The following is a 15,614-nucleotide window of genomic DNA, read 5'->3' as shown; positions in this document are numbered from 1 at the left end:
TTCACGTCGTTCCAGGGATTACCGTCCTTTCCCGTCGCCAATGTCCAAGGCGGTATGGGGTCCGGAGGTGAGGGTGCCCTCGGGGGAACCGGGGGATTTGGTGGTCGTGGCAGCGACCGTAATCGATAATTTTCCCCAGGCGGGGGATAGTCGCCTGGGTACGCCGGTCGTCGCGGAGGTTGAGTCGGTGGTAGTGGCGGGACCGTGGACTGTTTTCCCTTGTCCGAGGGTCCCGCGCCGGGATCGTCCATGTCGTCATCGTCAGGCCCCGCACCTGCCCAGAACTCTTCGGTTTCGAGCAGATTCGGCATTGGTTGCGGCCGTCGGTAGGCCGCGCACTCTTGCTGCTTCTGATTGGGGTTGGCAATATTCCATACCAATGCCGCCCGATGCCACGTTTCCACTTCTAGGATGTTCTTCATTAGATAAACGTCCCCCGTGGCCTTCGCGTATCGGTAATCCTCTCCCACCTCTGTCAGGAGCCATTGGGAGTCTCTCTCCATGTCTTCCATCATGATCTCATACAAACCGTGCCATGGCAAGATGTTAAATATTGTGGGCTGAGGGTGCAGCGGGTGGACCAGGAGGTTTCGGACCGCCGTCATTACCTCGACCTCGAGGGCGCTGTTCGGCGGTCGACTCGGCATCCTTGGCCTCCTGCCTCTCTCGGGCGAGTCGGTCGAGCGCCTGATTCCTTCTCCACCGCCTGATATCGGAGTCGGGGTCAGTGATTTCTGACTCATAGGCCTGCCAGGCTCTTTGGCGGGCCTCGAGATCGGTTCCTGCTCGCTCGACAAGCCCTGAGTATCGAAGGGCCGCTGCATGCTGCCTGTTCTCGACCTCGATGCGAGTGGCGTCGGGCTCGAGGGGGAGGTCATAGAAGCCGTGGGGCCCGATAAGGGCGGCGATCTCAGCGCGTCGAGTGCGTAGGTCTGCCGCTCTTGCTCGGTCCATGCGGGCCTCGAACTCTGGGGATTCCCGGGCAGCTCGAGGGAGCTGGAGCGACTCGACGAGTGTGTGATAGAGGAGCGTCCAAGGACGCTGGGTTTCAGGGACGGGGTCGGCGAAGGCTCGCGACGAGACGGACGGTTCCCAATTGGAGACTCCGGCGAGTCGCTCGGAAACGGTAACTGTTCCAAGTTCCTCGGCGTCGTAGTCTGGGAACTTGCTCCAAAGCTCCCCACTCGTTGGCTTGTACGAGGGGACGGCGGGAGCGAGTGTCGGTGTCTCGGCCCCTTCAGGGATCTGGTGGGGCTCTCCTCCGGGTGTGACTCCGGCCACAACAGTCTCTTGCCTGTCTGCGTAGACCCAGCTGGTACTGGGGTGCCAGCCAACTGGCTCTCCCCTATCGGTCGGCCAGGACCTTGAAACAGGCTGTGATCCAGTTGAACGGGTGGTAGCCGCGGAGGCTCCGAGGCCAAGTTCTCCGGAATCACTGTCGTAGTCGTCCTCCTGGGCGACCCTGTATCTCCTGCTCTCACTGCGCCAGACGGCGTCTGTCCACCAGTTTCCGGACCTTCCGCTGTAGCCATCTCCGGTATAGGTCGCATCTTCCTCCGTATTAGGGTAGAGGTCGTCGAGTCAGGTCCTTTCCCACTCGGTGAGCTTGTCCCCTTCGAACTCGGTGTCAGAGCCTTCTTCGCGTGGCTCCAGATGCCTGGTGTCTTGTCTTCCGGCTCCGTCGGTGCTTGACTCGCCTTCGACTGGAGCGATATCGAAGAGGCCTGGTAGGGGCGAGTCTCCTCGGTCGAGGAGTACCCTCCTGGTATCGGTGATGTCGACTGAGTCGACGGTTGCGCTGGAAGCGCTTCTGTAGGAGTCTGTGCTCGACTCTGAGGATCGCGAGCTGGGTCGCGACGATGTGTAGAGGGATCCTCCAAGTTCCCCAGAGGCGTTGGATCTGACATCTCCTATCGTCTGCTGAGATGCCGCGGGTATGTGAATTATGGGCGGGGGATACGCCGGTGTGCTCGGAACGTAGTGGAACAGGAGTTGGGCGTGAACTTGCCTCTGCCGTTGGAAACAGCGGCGTAGATGGTACAAAGTAATGGACAAGAAAAAGAGTATGAAAGTCGCGAAGACAGCGGGAATGGAGTCGGACCAGGGCATCCGTGAGTGGATTTATCCTTGGTGTAGGTCGACGATTGACCATGCAAGCTGATAGACAGCAAGTATGGTAAGGACAATGAGGACCACGATGATCAGGCTGAGGTCGGTCTCGTAGTGGGAACTGTTCATCAACAGGATTTCGCAATCTTCGGCGGTGCTCGTCAATATTAACAATAAAATTGTTAATATAGAGGCAAGCTGAAGGGTGAGGATAAAGGGTTTCGTGTTTTTAATAATGGCGTAGAAAGCCGACCCAGAAGAGCAGGAGTAGTCCTGCAAACAGCGGGGACGGGATGTATACGCAGGCAAGGAGGGTTCGGAGGACGGTTACTAGGACCAGTCCAAGGGGGTCGTTAAGGAGGAATCGCAGCACCGAGAGTGTGACGACGGTTAAGAGAACGATTGGTAGTATGTTGGGCAACGGTACGTCGTTGGGCAATGGAAGACGAGCTTCGGCTAAATGTTAGCCACTAACTCTAATCGACTTAGATCGTGCTAGGATCCCTACTCGCACTTCGGTAGGAGATACTCTAACAAGTCAAAGGCGATGAAAGTCGATGGGACAGATAGTCACGAAGAACGGAGTTCGATGTTAGGTAGATTAAACCTTAGCCGAAGCTGGGGTTTAGGCCAGCGGAGGCTCTACTTAAATACACGTTGGTAAACTAAAAATAGTACTGTGAGAATGCGTCCGTCATGATCGCATACACGTAATCAGGCTGAGTAATACGAAGAAAAAGAAAAGAAATGAATAAACCGTAACAATTTTGGGACAAGGACGGCAGACCAGGCAGAGAGCTCACTGGAGGCATTGAGATCGGTGATGGCAGGGATGATGGGAGGACAAGGATGGGCTGTCCAAACACGTTGAGCTGCTGGGATGCAGCAATAACAGCCGCACTTGGTATATCACCAGTGCTAGTACCAACAGAAACTGAAGCTGTTGCCTCTGAGAGGGCTGACGACAACAAGATCAATGGTGAGGGGAGTTCTGGCAGTGTGAATTTGGTCTCTACACTGATGGTGTTGACACGAGGACTCTGCAGTGAGCTGCTGTTACTAGTAAACAGCGTAAAAATGAGTTTGCCTGTCAAATGAAGAGAGCATACTAGTACACACCTAGCACCAAGTCCAAGCCTCCTCATACTACTGGCCCACAGTCTTGTAACATAACTGGACCTTCCCATAGCTGCTAGCTCTTCAAGGGCGTAACATCGTTGTTTGCAGATAAGAGGCAATAAGACCCGAGTTTCTACGATGCATAGTGACATGATGGTCACATGGTGTCACAATCATCCTTCTTTTTTGGGAATTTCTACCCTTAAGTTCGAAGAACTCACTCGGAATCAGGCTGCACTACTGCTCAGGAGAAAATAATTTCATTTGTGTGGTGGTCTGCATACTTATTTACATAGAAAGCTTTGAAACAGTCCAAAGAATAGGTGTAGTCAAACCTATGGGGTACAGAATGTGTTCCATACATGGGAATTATATGCGCACCACGAAAAAGTGAATCTAGATGAATAACACTTATAACCGGACGACCCTGTGCTACCTCAGGTTTAACAATCCAGAGGCCTGTCTTCTTATCTGCATGTTGCCCATGCTTCTTGAACCACTGCACCAGTGCGCATGGATAGGTCACCCCCTCATGAACAAATGAGAAGAAAAGTAAAATTCTTACAACACTCATCCCAGAGAAGCCAGGCTTTTCCTCGTCCTTGACAACAAATGCACAGTCATGGCATGGACGTTTATGCCAAGATGGGGTCGACCGAATACGTTCCCGGCGCATACCTCTGACTCTGGAAATGTCACTAGGTGCATAGAAGGATGCCACAGCAGAGTGGTAGACATATATGTTGGACATGATCTCGGGACAGTCATCAAGGTGGATATCTTCTGAGGGAGGGTCGTTCTCATGACGAAGATGATCATATAGAAAACGTCAAACCAGCTCTGGAAGATCTGGACAGTGGATGTGCTGTGCCAAGCGCTCGAGACGGCGAGGATATGCACGTTCTGCAGGATGGGAATCAATCAGATAAGAAGTTTATGTGTTAATGAACAAGTCAATTACCTTTAGTGACAGCGAGTTTGACTTCTGCAAGAATCAGCTCATCAACAGCTCCAACATCTTCACTCTCAAGATCAAAAGGATCCGGTGGAGGAGGGTGATTTGGGGTGACAAGACCATAGTTCACAAGTTCAGAACGCAGTGCAGCAAGCTTATCAAGTTGTTGGTTTGTTAAGAGCATTTGGCTTAGGGCATTATAACGGTTAGATCGACACCAAGGCTTTTTAACAGCTGTGATATGGCGCGACTCCGTAATTGAGGAACAGAGACTGTTCGAAGCCCCAAAATCAATGATGTGTTGCCAGTAATGGACAAGGGAATGCTGACGAGGAAGAGAGATGGTATCACGGACCCCAGTGGTAATGAAAACTTGTCTGTAGTAATGGAAGCGTGCCATGGCAGACTCGACTTCAAGAATGGTATCTTCGTTGAAGTCGGTGCGACAGACGAGATAGCAAAAGTCAAGAAACGATGCCAAACATTGCATCATTTCCTCTGGGAGATAGTCAGCAACAGCAGGAAGATAGACCTTAAGACCAGGCAAACTGTAAGAGGATGCACAAACAGACAATCTCACACAACATACCTTCATAAGAGCCTTAGAATCGTCTCCGGTCCATTGTTTAAAGCGTCGGCCTTGAGGAAAACATCACAAGCCTGGAAAAGCCGGAGTTGCAGCAATACTGCAGCCTGGTGAGACAAGCTAAGTAACAAATAACTTGAAGTCCACATACCGGCGATCAATGTCATCCATGATCTCCCGTGCTCGGTCTTTTCCCTCTGACTGAAGAAGGTACTCCCCAACCCACTCCACGAGGTGGTCTTTAAAAGAGCCTTTAATCACTTGATGTAAGAGATCAGAAGTCAAAATCTCATGAATGTCGGCACGCAGAAAATGGAACGTGAATGGCTATTTATTTGAGATCAGTGTACAAAACACTGACATGCATAGTACACATACCTTTGTAGTTTTGTCGATGCCGTAGGTATACCATAATGTATCGCTCTCATCACGAAACTCATCCAAGAGCAATTGAGTAAGCTCTTGGGTATGTCGCCCACCTTCTCCATCTAAATCACTTGACAGTGCCGTGCACCTGTACTGGTCTGAGTTTATACCAAAATATAAAAGAATTAATGACTCACTTTGTGCACCATCTAGATACAATTCCCGAGAGGAGAACTTGTTCAGGATAGTCGGCAATAAAGGATGCCAGATTATAAATCACCCGTCGAAAATGCCCATCAGGACAACGTCGAATGACTGGCTCCATCATAGCAGGCTTTAGAGATTGCAAAATCACTGCAATGGATTGATGGTAGAGCTGCTTCTTGAAGGTTCGAAACACAGGGTCATCATCGTACTTGCGATCTGCTATAAAAAGCCAATCAGATGAGCCAAACTGTTAATGTTCAAGACACGTACATTTGGGAATAGCGAGGAAGCCAATTGGTACTACTGCATTACGATGGCCATGCCATGCAGAATTGTGGATGTTTCCAATCGAAATATACAAAGGATAATACTCGACATTACTCATAGCAACAGATACCGTTGTTTTATCACTACCCAAGATGATGCCGACATACATTGCTCCTGCCATGGTTGGATCCTCCTGGTGTATTCGACTCTAAACAATGCTATATTAACATCATTCCAGTGAGTCTGAGAAAGCATGTACTGCATGTCTCCATGCGAAATTCCCAGACATAAAGTCACACCACCACCGCTTCCCATCTGAACTGACTTCAACATATGGGGCAGTGTCGAACTCATTGGAGAAATCGGGGTTGGCTAGAATATTGCTGATGACCATGTCGGGGTCATGATACCAAATCTGATATTGATTGCATTGCCAGCTTGGCGCAGTGGGAGGAAGGTTCGCATCCACCTGGGTGACGAAACACTTCCAAGGTGCACTACCTTGCTGGATAGCATCGATTAACTTGTACATCTCATCGTGGTTCTCAAAGGGTCCGAAGTCGCCATGTTTGAGCATCGTAAGAGTCCAGAGCTCCATAAGCTCGTTGATATTTCCCTGCGACATCTCTACCTTTCGAAACAGAAAATCGGCGATTCGAAATTGAAGCGGATCCATAAAGGGCTCTGCAACATTCTCAGGTTGGACAGGCGATGATGGTGGTGTGCCAGTAGGCAAGAAATTCCCTTGAGAATCACATGGTAGACTTACAAGCAAACATAAATTGTAGATATACATTGAAGAGGATACAAGCAATATGAACCGGTTAAATGCGGATGAAAATGCTTAGTAGCATGTGGGGTGGGTGGATCGTGTACTTCATTGTCTCCGGCATGACTAGGCTCATCATCAATATCCATGAATGAAGGGCTGGATATTTGCTCTGCATCTCTCTCACTATTGCAGGATACCAACTCAGGTCGGCAAGAAGATGGTTGCATGTCAATGCCAGTATGCTTTGCATTGATATGCTGCGTATGACCGTATTGAGTTCTGAAGGTTTGATTACATCCTTGAACAACACAGACAAGGCGCTGGGTGAGACGTCGAGAAGTGGACATGATGGATGTTTGAGTTGTCGGAACAGGCTGTGTAGGTGGAAGCAAATTTTTGGTTCATGGTGTGATTCCGAATGTTTCCGCGGCAACAAATATTTCTTTCTCTCTCACGTCAACATCTAGTCAAATGAACACTCACGGTGCCAAAGCCAATGTTCCTGATGAGCTCAAGAAGCATACTCGACAGGAACAGCGAGAGGCTCGGGAAGCCAAGCAGTGGAAGCAGGAGGAAGCCAAGGTGCAGAAAAAGGAAGTGCAGGATGGCAAGAAAAAGAGGATGGCGATGCGAGTCGCTGCTCAAGAAGACAAGCAGCTCCTAGAGGATAAGGCCATTCAATCTCTTCGACCTGACCTCGATACATCAAAAAGCTTACCGAAAGTTTCCCAACAGTCCGTCGCCTCCGTTTTGCGCCAGTCGCCTGCCATCATGGCTTGGGGACCCTCAGTTCAAGCAATGTCCAAACCCACAGCATCTGTGGCAACGGCCTCCAGCAAGGCATCCTCAGTGTCCTCGCCAATTCCCAGTCCAGCATTTGATCTTGCCATCCCAGCATTGGATGATAACGATGATGCAGAAGGTGACATTCTCCCATCCATGACTACCACGCATACCAGTGAGTCTGAAGGGAGTCACCCTGATGATCTCCACCATGACGGTGGTAGTGACATCGAGGACATGTCTACTCCCGACGTGTTATCCATCCAGGTCGATCTCGAGGATGACACTAACAATGATACGACATCATCAGACGAATATCAGCAGCCTGAGAGTTCTGTGTCAGGCTCTGAGGATGTGGGACAGATGGACATTGATGAGGAGTTCACCAAGTTTCTGGAAATGAAGTGGGCCAAGATGGCGGCATCCAAAAAAAAGCCACAGGAAGAGAAGAAGACGGGGAAAGGTAAAAAAACGGCTACCCAGCACCATAAGGTTGGTTTTCTCCTACCCAAGAACCCACTGCCAGTATCTGACCCCTATTATACAGGATGAGTGACTCGAACTTCGACATGCAATCACTGCTGAACGCAAAGAGATCCCCGTGGCTCCAGTTCTTCCAAAGCCAGCTACTATCATGGCTCCAAAGAAACGCAAGGAAGTTGAAGCCAATTCTGATGAACAGTGAGTGGTTGTTATCTAAGCGATCTTAGCCTCATGCTCACTGAAATCGTAACCAATAGAACGAATCAGAGCTCTCAGAAGCGAGTCAAAACTACTGAGGTGGGAGGTCTGGCTAAGGATTGGCGGGGAGTATATGCGCAATCGATGGCTATGTCGTCTGCTTCATCGTTGGGCGATCCGATTGAGTTGCCAGCACAAGTTGGTATCAAGGTGGAAAAGGGTTCCAAGAGGGGAAAGGATGCCGACAAGGTGTCATTCTCAATTTAATGATGAACGAGATATTAACGTGGGTTCCACAGAAGGCAAATCCACCCGAGATTGTGTTACAGGAGGCTGATGTGCAAGCGATAGACAAGCAAGAGCATGGGAAGAAAGTCAAATGGAAGAATCAACACCTTCCTTTTGACAACATCATGCGTGATCTTCCCATATGGCAACAGAAATTTATTCTGTCACTGCTGGACTGGGCTATGTCTGATATTCCCGAGCCGTTTGGAATGACCAGTCATCCCAACTTCAAAGCAACTATCCAAGGCCTCTGGAAGAAGATCTTCTCTCATCTTTCTGAGAAGCACACTGACGACAGCAAGCCGCGCGCTGACCACCCAGCAATCTACAGTGTTGTATGTACCTTTTCCATTTTTATGCCAATGAGACTTTGATTGCCATTGAATGATAGGGTGCTGCAGCAATACGTACACACCGTAGCGACATTGGCAAAGAAGCTCTCCGAACAGTTGAACACAACTGGGAATGCCAAGACATGAAGAAGTATGCGACTGTGGAGGAGCGGAGTGCATGGGTAACAGATCAGCTCAAAGGCTCGAAGTTCCTCTATCAGTATCCCGAAAAGGAGGTGCGTACACTGAATACTAGCTGTTGTAGTAGTCAGGCTTCATGTCAAGTTTCTAGGACAATCGGGGGGCATTTCGTGAACCACTCATCTTAGAAACATTTGCGTATCATCTTCAAGCAACTATGAACACCCCTCATGGACACGGAAATCCTGTGGCCGGTCTCGCTGTGGCTGCTTCAGCGGTATGTACCTCCATTCCAGTCATTGGTTTATTCTACACTCATCATCTTCAGGTCAAGCACGCGCTTACACTATGGAAGAGTGGAACTAACTCCGTCAAAAGCAGTGTCGAATTGAACTCAAAAAACAACACAAACAGCTTCAAAGATGATCCTTGGGGAACGACTGCCAACAAGTATTACAAGCATGTTTGCGATTACGATGATGAAAAATGGCGGGAGATCATTTTCGGCAGCGCAAAACATTTCAATGCAAAGAAGGTCAAGCTCCTAGGGGCCATGGAATCAAGTGGTAGTGCCGGAAGGGATGACAGCGACGACAATATCAGCAAGTCTCCTTAGGTTCTTCTCATTCCTTTGTTGTATCTTATCTGTACTGACATTCAATCTTTCCTTACTATCAGGTGCTACCCTTGAAGGAAGTCATTAGTTGTTAGCCACTAACTCTATCGACTTAGATCGTGCTAGGATCTCTGCTCGCACTTCGGCAGGAGACGCTCTAGCAAGTCAAAGGCGATGAAAGTCGATGGGACAAATAGTCACGAAGGATGGAGTTCGATGTTAGGTAGATTAAACCTTAGCCGAAGCTGGGGTTTAGACCAGCGAGGGCTCTACTTAAATACAAGTGGGTACGCTAATAATAGTACTGTGAGAAATGATCCATCAGGATCGCATATGAGTAATCATGCTGATAGTACAAAGAAAAATGAATAGATCGTAACATTACCCCCTCTCTAAGACTCGTTCGTCCTGAATGAGTCATCTGAGCCCTCCCCATCGGTATTATAGGACTCAATATCGGAGGTCCGCTCATCATCATTCCAATTTTCGGTGACCTTTTGGAGTAGGTTGACGTCGGAGTCATCTTCAAAGGGAGGATCGAGAAGGACGGGAGGATTCTCATATGGTCGGCCTTCACGTCACGAGGCTTCGATCTCGAGTTTACGGCGCTTTAAATAGGAGTCCCGTACGCGGGGGTCATAGAATTTATGTTCAAGACGTTGACGGGGGTATGGTTCAATGGAACCGCCCTCGCTCGGATGATCGCGAATGTATTGTTTGTTTTTCTTTAGTAGCGCTTTGTCCATGGCTTCGGAGATGTCGGTGATCAACTTCCGAAAAGACCCACTAACTGATACCGGCCCTATGTCTTGTCCCGCATCTGATCCATCCACTTCTCCAACCAAATTGATATCGAGGATTTCAGAGGAGGGATAAGAGTCTTGTTGGGCGTCAGAGTGTCTCGGGTCCGAGCATTGTGATGAGTACACAGTCTCGATGTCAGTGACACAAGGGGTGTTTGGTTCATGGTATTGTATCAGAAGGTCTCGGGGTATGTTGGTGTCCTTCCCCACCCTCCGTCCGCGTTTGTCCACCTCCCACTGAATCCTGCGAAGTCGGGCTTCATACTCCATTACCAGCTCTTCTGCATTGGCCATATTAGACCGCTTCTGCCACGAGTTTTCTTCCGAAGGGTAACCTTTCCACTTAACCAGGTACTCGGTTACTATGTGTCGGTTCCGTCCCCTTCCCACTATTTTGTCGCGTTGGTCAACAATCTCTTCGATCTCGTATTCCTCTTCATCGTCAATTAATTCGGGAGGCGGTCGTTCAGGTCGGGGTTGATCAGGGAATCCCGGGGCCCGATAAGGGGTCAGCACAGACTCATTGAATCGGTTGTGAATTCTCCACCCCGCGGGGAGTTTAAGTTCGTAGGCTGAAGCGCCCTTCTTTGCCAGGATGGTAAAGGGTCCCACTCGTCGGTCTCCAAGCTTTTTGGTGGGGCGAGGGAGGTTTAGGTTGGTAGAATCCAACCACACCTTGTCGCCAACCTGGTATGCTACTGCTCGGTCCTTGTGTTTGTCGTAGGCCTTTTTCATGGACTCGGCTGCTTGTTCCAAGGACTCCTTCGCCTTCTCCTGCACCTCTTGGATACCCTGAACTAGTTCCGTGGCTGCGGGCACTACGTCTGGTCGTTGGGTGATCCTGATGACTTGCCCATCCCTTCCGAACACTACCTTGTATGGAGAGAAACCGGTCGCAGAATGTTTTCAATTGTTGTGAGTGAAGGCTGCTAGCGGTAGCCATTCGCTCCAGTCGTCTTGTCGATAACTAACGAACATCTTGAGGTATTTCTCGATTTCTTGATTGACTCGTTCTGTCTGACCGTCCGTCTGAGGGTGATAAGCCGTAGAGGGATTTCCCGTTACACGGAGAAGGGCGTAGAATTCCTTCATAAATTTGGACACAAAGACCGCCCCCCTGTCTGAAATTACCTTCTCCGGCATGATTCCATAGGGTACATAGATGTGATCTCTGAGGATTTTGGCGAAATCGATGGACGTGAGTTCTTCGGTGCACGCAATCGGAATGATGGTCTTGGAGAACCGGTCGACTATGACCAGAATGGAGTTATAACCCTTGGAGTCCGGGAGTTTGGTGATCATGTCAACCGAGATATGAGTCCATGGGCTGGCGGGAACTTGGTTTGGGTGGAGAGGAGCCTTCTTCGGGCGACGATCTGCTTTGGTGCGTTGACAAACCTTGCACCCTTTAACGTACGCTTCCACTTCTCGGTGCATCCGAGGCCACCAATAGTCTCGTAGTATGAGCTCTTTGGTCTTTTCTATGCCCGGGTGCCCGGCAGTTACATGGTCGTGCTGTAGTGCGATAATCTTCCCCCGTAGCCATCTGTCTGTGGGTACATAGATGCATCCGTCATACTACAGCAGCCCCTGATCTCGTGAGATCCCTTTTTCGTGATTGAGAGAGTCGGAGATGCCTCGATCCCATTTGCAGGGATCGTGAGTAGCCAGCTTAATCTCTTCATGCAGCTCCTCCTGGGTGGGCATGACCAGGGCTCGAAAGTGCACGGGTTTCAGGATTGTCATGTCCTTGTTGTCCTCCTTCCCTTGGTCGTGATCGGCTTGTCTGGACAGTAGGTCTGCCTTGCGATTTTGGGCCCCGGGTTTGTGGTGCAACGTGAATTGGTATTCGGCAAGTTCGGTCACCCATCGGGCTTGTCGTCGATTGAGTTTCTGGGGCTTTTGGAAATACTGGAGGTTAGAATGGTCAGTCCAGATCTCAAAGTCTTCTTTGGCGCCCATAAGATACTGGCGCCATTCTTCTAACGCGATCATGATGGCAAGGAGCTCCTTGTCATAGATCTTGTAATTGCGCTCCGTTACGGATAAAGCCTTGGAGAGAAAGGCTACTGGTCGCCATTTCTCATTCTGCCATTGGGAGAGCACTGCTCCGATAGCTCCTTCACTGGAGTCCGCTTCTACTCGGAACCTTCCCTGGTCCAGGGGTATTGCCAATACGACGTCTTCGCGGAACAACTCCTTCAACCTTTCGAACGCCCGTTGCTGAGCCTCCCCCCATTTCCACTCTACTTTCCCCGTCAGTGAGGTTAGGGGTTTGACGTGCTTGCTGTAGTCACGAATGAACCTCCAGTAGAAGTTGCAGAAGCCTAAGAAGGATTGTAACTCCTGTTTCTTGCAGGGGATCGGCCAATCCAGAAGGCCTGCAATTTTTACCGGGTCCATGCAAACCTTTCCTTTGCTAATAAGCACCCCCAGGTACTCGGTCTCCTCCACTTCGAACTCACACTTTTCGGCTTTTAGGAACAGGTGATTTTCTCGGAGTATCTGCAGCACTTTGCATACTATGTGCCAATGGTCTGCCTTGGTCCGGGAGGCGATAAGGATATCGTCCAAATACACCGATACCTCCCCGGCCATGATGAGGTCCTTAAAGATGTCATTCATCATCCACTGGAATGTGGCAGGAGAGTTTGTAAGGCCAAAGAACATTACAAGGGGCTCGTAGAGGCCTCGATTGGTTCGAAATGCGGCCTTCCACTCGTCGCCTTGTTTGATCCTGACGTTGTTGTACCCCCACTGTACATCCAACTTGGTGAAGTACTTGGCCTTCTTCAACCTGTCCATCAGCTCCCCAATAAGTGGTAGCGGGTACCGATTCTTAATGGTCATTTCATTGAGCTTTCGATAGTCCTGAACGGGATGGAGTTTCCCATCCTTCTTTTTGACAAAGAAGAAAGGGGATGCCATAGGGGACTTGGATGCTTGGATACGGCCGGTAGATAGGTTCTCGTCTAAGAATTTATCTAGCTCCTCTTGCTCCGCTGGGTTGAGGGGATAGACTTTACAGTCTAGGTTCACGTTGGCGTTGGGGACTAACTCGATGGCATGGTCCCGGGGTTTCCGTGGGGGCAGCTCATCGAAGTTTTCCTTGTCAAAGACGTCCTTAAACTCTTGGTATTCCTCCGGTACTATCTCTTCAAAGGTTTTGGGCGTCTTTTTGGCGTGGGCTTGTGCGGCTAGTTCGTTTGCTCTGGTCCCCATGGCTCGTACCTGGAATGCTTCCTCGAAGTCAATTACCAAAATAGTGTCCCCCTCCTCATACTCATCCCACCGTGAGGTGGGGTCGGTGTCCGGGAGCGAGAACGGAATCTTCCGACAAGTACAACGGGCCAAGGTTACTGCCCCTGTGTCCCAATCGATGAGCGGGTTGTGTCTTTGCAGCCAATCATGTCCTAGAAACAGGGGAGTAGTTCCTAAGTCCACTACGGCTAACTCGATCCATTCCACGTGATCTCCGATACGTAAGCGAACCTCGGCGTATTCCGTGATGTCCCCTCCCTTATTTTGAGTGCCGTCAGCGTTGTAGACCGGGACCGGGCGGGCCGCCTTTTTGAGACTGAGATCGTGACTTCGGGCCCAGTCACAGTTGATGGAACTGCCGGTGGCCCCGCTGTCTACCAGCGCTTTCAGGGAATGCGTCTCACGGGTGTCTAGGGTTTCCAGCTGTACGTTAATGGATACATTGTGCCCTTTCCTCCCTCATATGTACATGGGTGGCTTGGTAAGATCCTCCATCCATTCCCACTTATCCCTTGCTTCAGCGGCGGTCTCGGGCTGCTCCTTGAGCGCCTCCCATAACTCAACCGTTACCTCCCCAGTATGCCGGGGATGCACCCATCGGTGGAGAGTGGCGAAGGCGGCTGCTTCGTCCGTCGCGAGTCGCAACGCCCTCCGGGTCCAGTGTAGCCTGAAGGGTTCGTAGTATGTGTCCGGAACAGGTTTTCGATCCTCGGGTCGGGATCCCGAGTTAGGGGTCACGGGCGACTTCCCTCTCGGTATGCAGGTCGGAAGGTCGGACCGTAAGTATGCTTCTTCGTCCTCCACTTCCTCCAACGAAACTTGAGGTTTCTTGCCTCGAGGTGGCAGTTGGTCACCGGGCCGGTCGATAAGGCCCCTCGGCAGCACTTGGTCACCTTCCGACGAGTTGGTGGAGGAGGGCTCACTGCCCTGTGTTCAGCCCTGGCCAAGGGCGCTTGTGCGCGGCGTTGTAACCTCCACTGTGATTCCGTATTTAACCTCATTCCTAACGCCAGCAGTACTCTCGGAAACCCTAGGCAGACGCACACATATTGGCTCCCCAAGGGGGTCGACATCGTTTGCGGATGAGGCCACTACTAAATGTAGGTGGTCCCCTTGGTTCCCAGCCTCAGCTGCTTTTCTGTCGCTGACGGGAGGAACAACTGGGATTGAAGGCCCACCCGTCGGAGTCATCGGCCGATTCTCCCTGCCAGGGCGACGACCACCACGTCTGGCGTCCATCTTGTCCTGACCTGAGGTGCTCGCTGGGTGCTCCAGAACTTTCCCCATTCGGTCAGGCAGGGGTGTCTGAGGTGGACCGGCCCCTAGGGGTTCATTGTCCATCGCAGACTGCGTAGGATGGCGGAAATCCCCTCCTACGCCATAGGCGTTTTGCGATTCTTCTTCCTTAGTTTCTGTGGTTAACGCGGTGAAGAGATTGGTATATTGTTTGAATGGGGTACCTACATACGTAGTATAAGTCCGACTAGTATTACAGGGATGCGCACCAAATGAAACTAAGTCCTTAGCCGGCGCCGTCGAATCGCTTATTTCGACGCCGGCTCGTCTTTTGACGACTTCTCCTCCTTTACCTCCTCGACTTTCGTCTCCTTTCCTAACTCTTCTTTCTCGGCTTCAGCGAGCAGTTGGCGGAGGCGCGCAGCGTTGGGCTTTTTACGAGGTGGGAGTTTGACAGGGATCCACTTGGATTTGTCCGTGGGGCATTTATGATCTCGGCTCCACCCGGTATTCCCACACTTGAAGCAGCGCTTATCGGATCGCAACTTGTCGATCTCCATCGGCTGTCCTGCTCCACCGTACGTGGTGCCTGTGGCATCCTTCTTGTCACCACTAGAACCCTGACTCCCTCCCTTCGTTTGATTGCCTTGACCTGAACCGCTCTGGTTCGAGGAGGGCTTACTTGCAAGGCCCTGGGCCACGTCGTATCGGTAGTTGGCGTCGATCCTCAGGACTCACGCCTTCCATTGCGCATAGGTTGTGGGGCGCTCATTGTCCCCATGCATAACCGTTTTGTGTACTGTCGGCCTAATCGCCGCTTCCACTGCTTCGAACATCTGCTTCTCGTCGCTAAACTCTCCGCACTTGTGGGCCAGCCTTTCGAATTTGGCGAAGAACTCGACTGCCGATTTGAATTCTGCCTGCCGGACCCTTTTCCATTCTGCCTTCCAGATCGCGAGCTCCGCTACTTCCCGGAATTCTACCATGAGGTCATGGGAGAATTCGGCCCAAGTGGGGAATCTCCAATGCCCCTGTTCGTCCCGATATTGATAATATTGGTCGCCCCACCACTCTTTGGCCTTGTCCCGTAGA

General features: G+C 50.8%; 2 protein-coding genes across 2 annotated transcripts; one reads left to right on the top strand and one right to left on the bottom strand.

Moving 5' to 3' along the window:
- Positions 1–3,472: 3,472 nt before the first annotated feature.
- On the bottom strand, positions 3,473–6,728 carry EV420DRAFT_1619442 (uncharacterized protein; the record flags this gene model as incomplete). The annotated part of the gene is made up of 10 exons (XM_060475470.1): positions 3,473–4,027; positions 4,064–4,131; positions 4,190–4,731; positions 4,840–4,869; positions 4,921–5,096; positions 5,148–5,283; positions 5,333–5,561; positions 5,613–5,817; positions 5,869–6,452; positions 6,506–6,728. The coding sequence occupies 10 exons, from the start codon at positions 6,726–6,728 to the stop codon at positions 3,473–3,475; spliced, it is 2,748 nt and encodes a 915-aa protein (XP_060332791.1).
- Positions 6,729–6,852: 124 nt separating this feature from the next.
- EV420DRAFT_1477781 (uncharacterized protein) lies at positions 6,853–9,222 on the top strand (the record flags this gene model as incomplete). The annotated part of the gene is made up of 7 exons (XM_060469441.1): positions 6,853–7,627; positions 7,776–7,845; positions 7,905–8,094; positions 8,145–8,468; positions 8,525–8,701; positions 8,758–8,883; positions 8,935–9,222. 7 exons carry the CDS (start codon positions 6,853–6,855, stop codon positions 9,220–9,222), a joined length of 1,950 nt encoding a protein of 649 aa, XP_060332790.1.
- Positions 9,223–15,614: the final 6,392 nt, after the last annotated feature.

Source organism: Desarmillaria tabescens (assembly GCF_030435595.1).
Source record: "Desarmillaria tabescens strain CCBAS 213 chromosome Unknown EV420scaffold_11, whole genome shotgun sequence".
NCBI classification, from domain to species: domain Eukaryota; kingdom Fungi; phylum Basidiomycota; class Agaricomycetes; order Agaricales; family Physalacriaceae; genus Desarmillaria; species Desarmillaria tabescens.
This window is presented reverse-complemented; position numbering and strand designations above follow the sequence as displayed.